This window comes from Rhineura floridana, chromosome 2 (assembly GCF_030035675.1).
Source record: "Rhineura floridana isolate rRhiFlo1 chromosome 2, rRhiFlo1.hap2, whole genome shotgun sequence".
NCBI classification, from domain to species: Eukaryota; Metazoa; Chordata; class Lepidosauria; order Squamata; family Rhineuridae; genus Rhineura; species Rhineura floridana.
Window position 1 is genome coordinate 116,173,170 of NC_084481.1, and position 13,833 is coordinate 116,187,002.

General features: G+C 44.4%; 1 protein-coding gene across 4 annotated transcripts in view; it reads left to right on the forward strand.

Moving 5' to 3' along the window:
- ABCC8 (ATP binding cassette subfamily C member 8) overlaps window positions 1-13,833 on the forward strand; it is a 156,842-nt gene that overhangs the window by 134,855 nt on the left and 8,154 nt on the right. For all 4 annotated transcript variants that reach the window (XM_061610242.1, XM_061610243.1, XM_061610244.1 and 1 more), the window contains 5 exons: window positions 7,683-7,796; window positions 8,202-8,322; window positions 8,480-8,610; window positions 10,033-10,111; window positions 11,658-11,766. In XM_061610242.1, coding sequence (XP_061466226.1) covers window positions 7,683-7,796; window positions 8,202-8,322; window positions 8,480-8,610; window positions 10,033-10,111; window positions 11,658-11,766 — 554 coding nt within the window. The remainder of the gene's footprint in view (window positions 1-7,682; window positions 7,797-8,201; window positions 8,323-8,479; window positions 8,611-10,032; window positions 10,112-11,657; window positions 11,767-13,833) is intronic.

Sequence of the window (13,833 nt, forward strand, 5' to 3'; positions counted from 1 at the left end):
GACTTGTACTAAATTTGAATTATATTCAGTACCATCAAGGCTGGAGCTTTAATATCAGTGGTTGACTTGTAATAAATTTGAATTATATTCAGTATTATCAAGGCTGGAGCTTTAATATCAGTGGCTGACTTGTACTAAATCTGAACTATATTCAGTATTATCAAGGCTGGAGCTGACTTGTACTAAATCTGAATTATATTCAGTATTATCAAGGCTGGAGCTTTAATATATGTGCCTGACTTGTACTAAATCTGAATTATATTCAGTATCATCAAGGCTGGAGCTTTAATATCAGTGGCTGCCTTGTACTAAATCTGAATTATATTCAGTATTATCAAGGCTGGAGCTTTAATATCAGTGCCTGACTTGTACTAAATCTGAATTATATTCAGTATTATCAAGGCTGGAGCTTTAATATCAGTGGCTGACTTGTACTAAATTTGAATTATATTCAGTATCATCAAGGCTGGAGCTTTAATATCAGTGCCTGACTTGTAATAAATCTGAATTATATTCAGTACATCCTGCCCCCTCTGTGGCCGTGTACCACGCCTGAAATCCAGCCTACAGCACTAATCTGAACTATATTTTGTACATCCTGCCCCCTCTGTGGCCGTGTACCAGGCCTAATATACAGCCTATATTACACAGCCTATATTGTTTTAACGCTGATACCACAGTGCATCCTGCCCCCTCTGTGGCCGTGCACTTAGCCATCTGCCAGTGTATCCTACCCCCTCTGTGGTCGTACACTGTGCCAGTTCGGGTCTTTACATCCTGCCCCCTCTGTGGCCGTGTACTGCACCCAAGTTAATATAAGATGGCAGAACAGCCAGGCATGTCGCAAGCAGCCAATATGATGCCAGATCAGCCAGGCATGTCACAAACAGCCCAGCCGCAACACTCTAAGGCGACTAAGCCTAAGCATGTTAAAGCAATGGCTAAGACAAAACATCTTTCAAGCCATAGCAAACCAGATCAGCCAGGCATGTCACAAACAGCCCAGCCGCAACACTCTAAGGCGACTAAGCCTAAGCATGTTAAAGCAATGGCTAAAACAAAACATCTTTCAAGCCATAGCAAACCAGATCAGCCAGGCATGTCACAAACAGCCCAGCCGCAACACTCTAAGGCGACTAAGCCTAAGCATGTTAAAGCAATGGCTAAGACAAAACATCTTTCAAGCCATAGCAAACCAAAGCGGCCACGCTATGCCTCTGTGCCAACCCCCACCACTACCACAGCAACTCAGGCACACATAAGCGATATACTTCATTCCCCTGCTGCTTCCTCTGACGAGGAAGATTTTGCTGGCTTCCACACTCAGCCTTCGCCTAACCAGCCTCCCTCCGTTTTACCGTCCCAAACATCTGCTCCAATAGCCACTCAGGCACAAACATCTACCACAACTGGGCTGCTGCCGTCCCCTGATTTCCTCTTCCAACTTCAAGCCATGCTGGCATTTTTCACCCAAATGCAGTCACCACCACAAGTTCCTGCCATACCCCAACTCAACATGGACCAACATGCGTGTCATGAAGCTCATCCTTCCTGTTCACCTAACCCCTTTGATGTAGCCAGAGGCAGAGTTTTTGACGAAGCCTCGTATGCGGAGGAGTCATCCTTCACTGACCATGTTGAAGGAGATGACTGGAGCGAATATTCAGATCATGAGGAGGATACATCGTATCACTTGTTTAATACTTCAGACTATCAGCCCCTGGCACGCAGGGTAGTTAATACCCTTGGTCTCCAGACTGCGCCTTCAACTTCCTCCACCCCAGCCATCAAAGGGGCCAAGGTTCTCAAATCCCCTGCACCTACTGAACATTACCTTCCGGTGCCGGACCCAATTGCCAAATTGGCCTCTGAAGAATGGGCTCACCCATTCCATTCTCGCCGCTTCAAGAACCTGGCTGACAGGTTTTACGCCCTAGCTCCGGACTTTGCCACCAAGTTAGACGTCCCTGGCATAGATGAACCAATCGCTCACCTCGTTTCACGTTCTCTCTTGCCCAGGGAAGGGGAATCCCAACTAAAGGACACTACTGAGCGACGAATAGACTTCGCCCTCCGCAAAAATCACGAGGCCACTGCCCTCTCCATACGTGCCTCCACTTCAGCCTCCATTTTCTCCAGAGCAGCTATGATGTGGCTAGATGATCTTCTAGAGGACACTAGCCCTGATCCTGTCGCCCTCAGAAGGTCACTGGTAAAGTTGCGTAAGACAGCAGCTTTTGTGGCCGATGCCACCTTGGATACCACTCAATTGGGGGCACGAGCCATGACGGCTCAGATAGTCGCTCGACGAACCCTCTGGCTTCGCCACTGGCAAGCTGATTCAGCGGCCAGAATGAATCTGTCCAGGGCTCCTTACTCCGGATCGTTACTCTTCGGCGAGGAAGCTCTAAAGGCAGTGCTGGTTGATCCCAAAGACGCCCACAAACCGGTTCTGGCCACTGTCCAGAACATCGACAACAGGCCTTTCAGGCAATCTCCTTCCTTCCGTACTAACCAGCCCTTTCGAGGAACGCAGCCAGGAGGACGAGGCCGCAACTTCAGATCCTATGACCCCAACTCATTCAGGGGCTCCTGGAACCGACGCTTCCAGGGCAGAGACCTACGGCTGGCTTGTCAACTTCGACAAAAGCCATCTCCAACCAACTCAACGCCTACTACATCTAGGGGCAATGTTGGACACCCTGCAGGCAATGGTATTCCTGGCTCCAGATCGCATCACTGCCATCACAAGCATCGCAAGGTCCCTGATGCAACAAACATCAGCAGATGTCATGCTTCTAGCCAGGGTGCTCGGAATGTTCATTTCTACAATCCATATTGTGCCATGGGCTCGAGCCCACACTCGGCATCTTCAATGGATTCTACTGCCCTTTCAACAGGACATTGCCAGCTCCAACCATCGCAAAGTTCACTTGAGCCCCGCGCTGCGCCTATCATTCCGCTGGTGGACGAGGTCCCAACACCTCTCCAAGGGCACGCCGTTCAGAGAACCACACAGAACTGTTGTAACCACAGATGCCAGTCTCATCGGCTGGGGAGCCCACTGCAACTCCCAGTACGTTCAGGGGGTTTGGTCCACCACAGAGCAGACTCAAAACATCAACTGGCTGGAGCTAAAGGCTGTACATTTAGCTCTACTTCATTTTCAGTCTCTGTTCCCTTTGGACCATGTCCTCATTCGAACGGACAACACCTGTGTAAAATCACATTTGAACAGACGGGGGCACCAGGTCTCGTCCTCTGCAGGACCTAGCCTCCCTCATCTTTGTCTGGGCAGAACATCATCTACAATCCCTGAAAGGAGAACATCTCAGAGGGATTTGGAATGTGACAGCAGACTGGCTCAGCAGACAACAGGTTTTTCTGGGGGAATGGAAACTTCACCCAGCCATTTTCCATAGTCTTCAGAGTCGGTTCGGCGAATGTTCAATCGACCTGTTTGCCTCCAGTCGCAATTGCCAACTTCCCAGGTACTTTGCCCGATACCTGGATTCAACAGCGGAAGCAATAGATGCTCTGACAATACCATGGCCAGACGGTCTCTTGTACGTCTTTCCTCCAATACCATTGTTAGCCAAAACCTTGAGGAAACCACGAACCGAGAGGGCACAGCTGGTTCTGATAGCACCATTTTGGCCACGCCGACCGTGGTTCTCAGATCTTCTGGCAATGCCAATGATGGAGCCTTGGACACTTCCAGTCAGGCCAGACCTCCTATCCCAGGGTCCAGTATGGCACCAGGACCCTACTTGACTCAATCTAACAGCGTGGCGTTTGAACGGGGACACTTGAGGTTAGCTGGCCTGTCTGACGTTGTGATTGATATTATTTTGGCCTCGAGAAGACCATCTACCACTCGTATTTATCAACATACTTGAGTGGCTTTCTCCAAGTGGTGCCAGTTTCACCACCACGATCCCTCCCAGGCCACCATGCAACAGGTGCTGCAATATCTCCATAGCGGCTTCATGATGGGACTTAGACCCAACACTCTACGCCGACATGCGTCCACTCTGTCGTCCATTCTCTCAGTGTCCTCTACTGGAGCTCCTATTTCCTCACATCCGTTCATCAAACTTTTTTGAGGGGAGTCGCCCTACGCTCTCCGGCTGTTGTCCATCGGTTTCCCTCATGGAGTTTGCCGAAAGTTCTGCAGGCCTTGCAACGCCCTCCGTTTGAACCCATCAGGACTGTGCCCCTCCGTATACTGTCCTTCAAGGTCTTGTTCCTGATCGCAATCACATCTGCCAGACGTGTTTCGGAGTTGGGCGCATTGTCTTCTGCTCGACACCTCTGCGTCTTCCATAAGGACTCGGTTGTGCTGAAGACTGATCCTTCCTTCCATCCCAAGGTTGATTCGGTTTTTCATTGCAACCAGGATGTTGTTTTGCCTTCCTTTTGCCCGAATCCTACCCATCCTCTCGAGAAGGCTTGGCATTCGTTGGATGTTCAGAGGGCTCTCAAGACCTACCTGTCTAGGACCCAAGAGATTCGACGAACGGAGTCTCTGTTTGTATCCTTTCATCCAAGGTCTATGGGACATAAAGTATCCAATTCTACCTTATCCCATTGGTTAAGGGCATGTATTACTTTAGCATATGAGTCTCTGAAGCTGTCAGTTCCAGCTAGTATAATGGCTCATTCTACCAGGTCAGCTGCCACTTTGGCTGCTTTTGCCACTAATGCTCCTGTTGCCGATATTTGTAGGGCTGCAGTCTGGTCTACCCCACACTCGTTTATAAGGCATTATAAAATTGTTCGCTATGCCTCTGCTGACGCTTCTTTTGGCAGACGAGTGTTGCAACAGGTTCTTAATCAGGACTAGTATGTGGTCCCACCCTGTATGGGCTGCTCTGGTACATCCCGCTGTGATGGCCGGACTCATAGGGAAAATGGACCATTGGTCTCACCTGAAGGGTGATTTTCCTATGAGTACGGACATCACGGCCCTCCCAGTTGGAGGATGACTATATATCTTCTAATGTGTTATATATTACTGTTACGCTATTATATTTAAATTTAAGAGTGAAGTCAAGACTTCTAGTTCTGTTATACCGCTATGTTGGAATCATGTTACTATGCATGGTACTATTGTGTTATTTTCCTGCTGCCAGGCCTGTTGGCCTTGTTCTTGTATTTTTAGATATTTCTCCTTAGACTCGCTGCGAATGAACTGGAGAGTGGGAGGGGCCTGACGCCCCTAGTCTTGACTTCAAAGACATTCTTGCCTTCACACGATAGGTGGAGCTAATACCCGCTGTGATGTCCGTACTCATAGGAAAATCACCCTTCAGGTGAGACCAATGGTCCATTCTTACTAGCTGGTTTAGTATTGCCAGTTGTTTTCTGGTAAGGTCCCTATGTCTTTAACAGTTGCATAAATGGAACAAGAGCCTTATTATGCAGGAACAAAAATTGACAATGCAAAATTGACTTAGTTAACAACATTGCAAATTGTCCCTGTAAATCAGGGTGGGGAATTTTTTTCAGTCCAGGTGCAACATTCCCTCATGACTAACATTCCAGGATCTACATGCCAGTGGTCAGTAGGGCCAAATCCAAATGTGGATGGGACCAAAGTCAAAAGTGTGTGAGGTCCAAGCTTGTCCTGTCCCACAAACACACTCATCCACATTCCATTCAGACAAATCTACCCATATCCCATCTGCATCCTATTCACACAACTCCATCCACCCCTCATCAGCATTAACACCCCATTCACACATCTATTCATCCACTCTGTGGGTCACCAAGAATAATACCTACCATAAGATTTTTCTCTTTTATTTATTTATTTATTTATTTTATTTGTTTCATTTTTAAACCGCCCATAGCAAATAGCTCTCTGGGCGGTGTACAAAAGGATTAAAATACAAAATATCATAATAAAAACAGCCGAACAATAATAAACACAAACAGAAACCACAGAAATATAAAAATACACATATTAAAATGCCTGGGAGCATAGCCAGGTCTTAACCTGGCGCCGAAAAGATAGCAGCGTAGGCGCCAGGCGTATTTCTTCGGGGAGGCTATTCCACAATTCAGGGGCCACTACAGAAAAGGCCCTAGATCGTGTAACTGTCCTCCGGGCTTCCTGATGTGTTGGTACCCGGAGGAGGGCCTTAGCTGCTGAGCGAAGTGACCGGGTAGGTTCATAGTGGGAGAGGCGTTCCACAAGATATTGCGGTCCCACGCCGTGTAAGGCTTTATAGGTCATGACCAGCACCTTGAATCTGGCTCGGAAACAGATGGGTAGCCAGTGCAAATGGGCCAGAACAGGTGTTATATGTGCTGACCGGCTGTTCCTTGTCAGCAGTCTGGCTGCTGCATTTTGCACTAGCTGAAGCTTCCGAACTGTCTTCAAGGGCAGCCCTACGTAGAGCGCATTACAGTAATCCAACCTAGAAGTTACCAGAGCATGAACAACTGAGGCGAGGTCATCCCTGTCCAGATAGGGGCGTAGCTGGGCTACCAACCGAAGGTGGTAGAACGCATTCTTTGCCGCCGAGGCCACTCGCGCCTCAAGAGACAAGGAAGGATCGAAAAGCACCCCCAGACTACGAACCTATTCCTTCAAGGGGAGTGTAACCCCATCTAGAACAGGGTAAACATCCACCATCTGAACAGGGAAGGCATTCACCAACAGTGTCTCGGTCTTGTCTGAATTGAGTCTCAGTTTATTAGCTCTCATCCAGTCCATTATCGCGGTCAGGCAGTGGTTTAGCACATCCACAGACTCACCTGTAGAGGATGAAAAGGAGAAATAGAGCTGCGTGTCATCAGCGTACTGGTGGCAACGCACTCCAAAACTCCTGATGACGGCACCCAGAGGCTGCATGTAGATGTTAAAAAGCATGGGGGACAAAACCGACCCCTGAGGGACTCCACAATGGAGAGTCCAAGGTGTCGAGCAATGTTCCCCAAGTACTACCTTCTGGTGACGATCCGCCAAGTAGGAGCGGAACCATTGCCAAGCAGTGCCTCCAACTCCCAACTCCGCGAGTCTCCCCAGAAGGATACCATGGTCGATGGTATCAAACGCCGCTGAGAGATCAAGGAGAATCAACAGAGTCACACTCCCTCTGTCCCTCTCCTGACAAAGGTCATCATACAGGGCGACCAAGGCTGTTTCAGTGCCAAAACCAGGCCTAAAACCGGATTGAAACGGATCCAGATAATCGGTCTCATCCAAGAGCGCCTGGAGCTGACCGGCAACCACCCGCTCCAGAACCTTGCCCAAAAAGGGGACATTCACCACCGGTCTATAGTTGTTCAGGTCATCTGGGTCTAAGGAAGGTTTCTTTAAAAGAGGTCTTACTACTGCCTCCTTGAGGCTACTAGGGACTACTCCCTCACTCAAGGAGGCATTTATCACTTCCTTAGCCCAGCCGGTGGTACCAGTCCTACTAGCCTTCACTAGCCAAGATGGACAAGGATCTAGCACAGACGTGGTCGCCCGCACCATTCCAAGCACCTTGTCCACTTCTTTTCTGTGATTGCCTAAATACTTGACCTGGCCAGATGATCTTTTGTTGACTGCTACATGTTAGTTTTGGTAAATAAAGGTCTAATGTTTGATTCTGAAGTTATCAGAAATAGTTGAACTGTTGATATCTTATTGTGTGCTATGATGATTTATATTCTTGTTATTTCTTTAGGAATATATTGGGGCATGTGTGGTGCTCATTGCAGCTGTTGCTTCAATTACAAATTCTCTATACAATAATCTCTCTTCGGGTCTTGTAGGCTTGGGACTAACCTATGCTCTGATGGTAAGTACATTAAAGAGGAGAGGCTCAACTGTTAAAGTTGCCATTCAGTCTGCATTTGTTTCTGAAAATAAGGAGTGTATGATAGACCTATGCATTAACTGTCTCAAGCTTAGCAAATCAGCACCTGGTGGCCAAACACTGTAATCATAAAAATGGACTGAGACAAATTGAAGTGCATAATAACCCAACAGTTTTATTCATATTGTATAGCCTAAATGATAGAAGTATGAGTGATCTAGAAGACCTGCACAATAGTCAGATATTTAGACATATGGACAAATGGAAGCTCTTCATTTATGATGGGAACAGACAGTGACTTTGGATAACTTGAAATTTGGCTTATGAGATCCTTGCTATCTTTCATACCAGTTATAGACACAAATCTTATTTAGCTATTTATTTTAGGTATCTAACTATTTAAATTGGATGGTTCGCAACCTGGCTGATATGGAACTCCAGCTTGGAGCGGTGAAAAGACTCAATGGCCTCATAAAAACAGAGGCTGAAAATTATAAAGGGCTGCTGTGTGAGTATGATGCTGTATAAGTTGCAGAAAGGGCTTGTTAAATGTTTAATAATTCCCACTTAAGTACCATTAATAACCACGAACTTTTAGAAGACCATATTTAGAAGATCAAGGTTGTTATTTTCATACATATATATTATTTTTGCTTTGGATATAGCTCCAGCGCAGATTCCTCAGAACTGGCCCGACCAGGGGGAGATTCAAATACAGAATCTGAGTGTCCGCTATGACACTACTCTGAAGCCTGTGCTAAAGCATGTCAATGCCCACATCTCTCCGGGACAAAAGGTAATGCAAACAATCACTCAAGGCAATGTCTTTAGTAGTCAAAGTCAAAATTCAATGAAAACTATATTCTTGTAAGCAATTATTCCAGAAAAATTGGCCCTATTACACAGGATAAAATAATGTGATCTCTTTTTTTCAATATGGTTTTGTTGTTTGCATATTAAAATATTGACATCTCTGCAGTGTGATCCTAAGCAAGTTTACATTGAAGTAAATCTCAGTTTCTTAGGTAAACATGTACAGGGTTGCAATGTTAAGTTATGCTTACACCTTCCAAGCTCCTGGTATTATGAGATCTCATGCCTAACAGTAACACAAACTGATTTATGAAAAGAGGTTCCTCTTTGCTCCTCATTCTAGTATTTTCAGTTTTTTTCACATATATAAAAGCAGATAACAGAAAAATCAAAAATCATTTGAAATGTGGTGTTGGAGGAGAGCTTTGTGCATACCATGGACTGCGAAAAAGACAAATAATTGGGTGTTAGAACAAATTAAACCACAACTGTCACTAGATAGTTCTATCTCTAGATATCATACTTTGGACATATAATGCGAAGACATGATTCACTAGAAAAGACAATAATGCTGGGAAAAACAGAAGGGAGTAGAAAAAGAGGAAGACCAAACAAGAGATGGATTGATTCCATAAAGGAAGCCACAAACCTGACCTTACAAGATCTGAACAGGGTGGTTTATAACAGATGCTATTGGAGGTCGCTGATTCATAGGGTCGCCATAAGTCGTAATCGACTTGAAGGCATATAAGAACAACAAAAATCAGTTACACTTTCAAAAACTTTCAACTCATAGATTTAAATAAAAAAGAAAAATCCTGTAACATTTCATTTCTCTTTGATTGCCGAACTTTCACCACTCTCTAGTCAAATTCCTAATCTTTTTTTTTCTGTGAACCTGAAAAATTAAAACGATATGTGTTATCTATCCAATCTACGTTACTCCTATTCTGTGGAAGATCTCTTTCACACAGACAGAGTGGGTTGGATCTAAAGTGCGATCAGGCAAAGATTTCCCACTAGAGAAGGGGGATAGTGATTTTTACCAATTCTCCCTTCCCCCTGCCACCTCTAGAGCTACTTCCTACACTGTTCTGAGTTTTTCCCCATTCTCAGAGCAGTTTGCAGGGAGCTGCAGGGAGAAGGAGGAATCTGTGAGAATGGGGCAGAACTCCACTGAGCACAAGCCTGGATCCAACTCAGCTTCTGGAACAATGAGCATTGCTGGTAATGCGCCTGAAACCTAAGTTGGTCATAAATTATTGGCTCCTCCAACAAAATTTAATTTGCCAATTATATGTTAACATTACTAACAATCACTCTCTGTACATGTGTTTCTCATTCTACTGAATTAATTTTTTCTCTGCCATTCCTGTTATAAAACTGCTTAATTTTTGATTCACAGATTGGAATATGTGGCCGAACAGGCAGCGGAAAATCATCTTTTTCTCTTGCCTTTTTCAGAATGGTTGACACCTTTGAAGGTAAATCCATAGCTGTGCACATCAGGCTGAGTTAGTATTAGAGTTTTTTGTTTTATATATATCAGCATTGCTGCTGGCTTTATTCCAAATGAGGTGACCATCTGTTCCTGCCACACTGATCTCCCAAAATATTATTTGACTTGGTTGTTCTCTGTCTCCCACATAAAATAGCAGAACAAAGTTTTTTTTCCTTTTTAAACCAGACTTTAGAGTTTTCTTTCTGCATAGTAACTAACATCTTAGCATGCTTGCACTGCTAGATATAGCTGTTTTCACTGAAGTCAATAATAAAATTTCCATTTACTACAGAATTGAATTAATCTGCAATCTTTGTGTTCTCAAGTGTGTACTAACTAGGATATGTCAAATTCATAATGAGAATCGAAGGCCTTTCTTTCATGACAAATCAGTTTCAAAAGCAGAACAGCATGCAACTGCAGAAACGTTCTGGATGGATCAGAAGCATCAGTAACCCACTCCATCTAACCGCAACTGGCTGCTCTTGTAGGATTGTACTCAATGTAGCACTAAGGCTAAGATTCCATCAGTGCAAGGATTTCTCCTTGGGAAGATAAATCCATCACACTTCTCCTCCCCTCCCCCACACCCTAAATCTGTTCTGGGGTTTTCCCCAACCCTCATTTGGAGTTGGCACAGGGTACGCACATTGGGCTGAGGGGGGAGAATTCCATTGCATTAGTGCTAATCTTTGTGCTAGTGCAAAAAGTTAGTTGAATACCATCATAGAGCTTCAGTCCATAGCACCGTGCAAGGTGTGGGGCATGGTGGTGTATATGTTGAAAAAACAGAAAAAACTATAATATAGAAGTGGAGTTTCTCTCATGGAAAGTTGTACTCATGGGTCTTGGCCCCTTCCTGCCCATGCTCCCAAAATTCTGCTCTAGAGGAATGAGGGACCTTCTGGAATAGTGTGGGATGTGATGCAGGGGCTGCTAGAGGAAATGGAAAAAAATCATCTCTCCCTAACGCCCCACATTTGTGAAGGCTTCCATAAGATCTAAGCTGATTTTGTTCAGCAAACAGCATCTTTTGGACCGAACCCATAATGTTTATGCACCGTTCCATATCTTAAGAACCCCAGCTTTTATTTTAAGAAGTGTTTCTTTAAAAAGGCATGAAGAGTCAAAGTTAGGTACTTTAAGTTGCATTTATTTAAATGGGAGAAAATGGAGTATGTCCTTTTTTCTCTCATTGAACTCAATGGAATTGAAGGGAGTTTTAACTTTGGCTGGCTGGATTATGCCATTTGAGTTTTACTGAATTACTGCAGCTCTCTTGATCAAGATTGCACCCAAATACACAAATAAGACTTAAATATTTCTTTTAGATGTAGTCATTGTGCCCTGGACATTGATAAAGTTATAACAGCTAATCTCCCAGTTCTATACATCTATTTAAGCTGCAGAGAAGAGCAGCTTGTGCCCATGAGATGTGCTTTACCTTCAGTGTAATATAACATAACTAGAGAAGTAAGCCATGTGATGAAGCATATGAACGCCATTCCTTTTTAAAAAACAACCTACAGGAAGGATCGTTATAGATGGCATAGACATTGCCAAGCTTCCCTTACAAACACTGAGATCCAGGCTGTCAATCATTCTCCAAGACCCTATTTTGTTCAGCGGCACAATCCGGTAAGTGCTACAGTGATCATGTAAGTAATTAGGCACAATCATGATTATGGTCTGCACTGTCTGTCACTTTTTACAATTTCCATGGACTGCTCTTGCAAAATCATTGGTGATTGCTGCTGGGACTTGCTCTTCCACCATCTCTCAATAAGAGGAATGTTGTCTGTAATAAAGGAGCCTAGAGAACATCAGTGCATTTTTGTTTTGGATTCTGTGACCAAATCATGAGTCCAAAAGTCACAGTTATCTGAAAATGAGTTAGAAAGCAGAGAATTGCAGAGTTTCTAGATGTGCCCTCTCCATCCCAGGCTTGCGGTATCTTCTCTTATGATATGCTGAATGATTTTACCATGAAAATATGTGACTGATGACTTCCTCTGTTTACCTAAACACAGAACAAGTTATTTATAACAAAAAGTGACTATCTGTATTCATTTTGTTTACTTAACCTTTTCCAAGCATTTTTATGTTTGGATCATACGCTAGGTATGTATACCGTGTACAGTCGTATAAAAAAATTAATCATGGCTCTCTTGCCAGACTGGTAATATTTTGATTTCGGTGCCCCACTTTTCAGTTTTCCACTAATATGGTGCCAGTGGGGCGATCACCTGTAGAGTGGGGAGCTCCAGCCGCCACGCTCCAGCTGACAGTGCTTGGCCCCTAAAGCTCCCTGCGCTACAGCCGATTGCGCACTACAGCTCATCAGCTGTAGCACAGGGAGCTCTAGCTGCCATGCTCCAGCTGACAGTGATCAGCTGTAGTGTGAGATCAGCTGTAGCACAGGGAGCTCTAGCCGCCGCCCTCCAGCTGACAGTGATCAGCTGTAGGAGAATTCTTTCTCCATTGGGAACTTTTGCGGGGGGTTCATGAATAAAATTGAAGTCACAGGCTTGGAGCAAAAAGGTAGGCCTTTATTCTTTACAAGCATATGCATATGCACATGCAGGGTCAGCCTCTAGAAACATCCAGGAGAGACTGCATTGCGGCACTGTGTGCAAGCTCTTTTATAGAGTACAATTACAGCATGTGACAATGATTTCACCAATCTCATGAGTCCTTGCCCACATAACATCATTCCAAACCAATCAGAAAGCATTAGCTAACTCCAGTGGTGATTCCAAAATTCTGTCCATATCATAAATGTTACCATTGTCCTACTGTCTCTTCAAGACTAATGAATTTTGGTACTAGTTGGAACAGTTACTACTGTGAATGTTTTCAAGCATACCCAGTACATTCCATATGCCATTGTTTCATTGTTTCTGATCAGTCAGGCTGACCCAGGTACATCGGAGAAATTTGGACAAGTTCCCTAGAGTTAAGGTTGGGAACTTAACTCAGGGTGTGTGTGAATGTATGAGCACCCCCAGTTCTATTCCTTTCCCATAGAGGTTTTTATGTCTTTATACTTTCTCAATTTAATACATTTAAAATCTCACTATTTCTCTTCATTAAAACTTTTCTCCTTTAGATGGCATTCAAGAATCAAACATTGGCAATCCCTACTTCATTTCATCAATCACAGCTTCTCTCATAGTCTTAATGCTTCTTGATTCCAAACAATAAAGTAATTAATCTCAGCCTAGTCATGTACCTGGCCGATTTGGCATGAAAACAGGAGACCACTGTGACTTGTTTCTATCGCAGCAGGTTTTTGCTGTTAGCCTGAAAAAAATGCTAAGATTCAGGACTCCCTGTTAGCCTGAATCTCAGGTCCCTATGATTGTAAACATATACCCCTTTTAATAATTATGATCATACATGTATGGATATATAAAATTCCCCATTACAGCTGTAGTGTGTGATCAGCTGTAGCATGGGGAGCTCCAGTCGCCGCACTCCAGCTGACAGCGCTCAGCTGTAGCACACTCAGCTGTACTGTACAGCTGATCGTGCACTATGTCCCACTTTACGGGGGGGGTTGCTTTTCGGCGGGGGCCTGGAATGTAACCCACAGTATAAGTGGGGCCCTACTGTATCTTAAATTGCATAAGACACAAGGCAATAATTACAATAATTGCTACTTACTACAGGTGTCAAAACAGCTATGTGACTTGATATTATTTA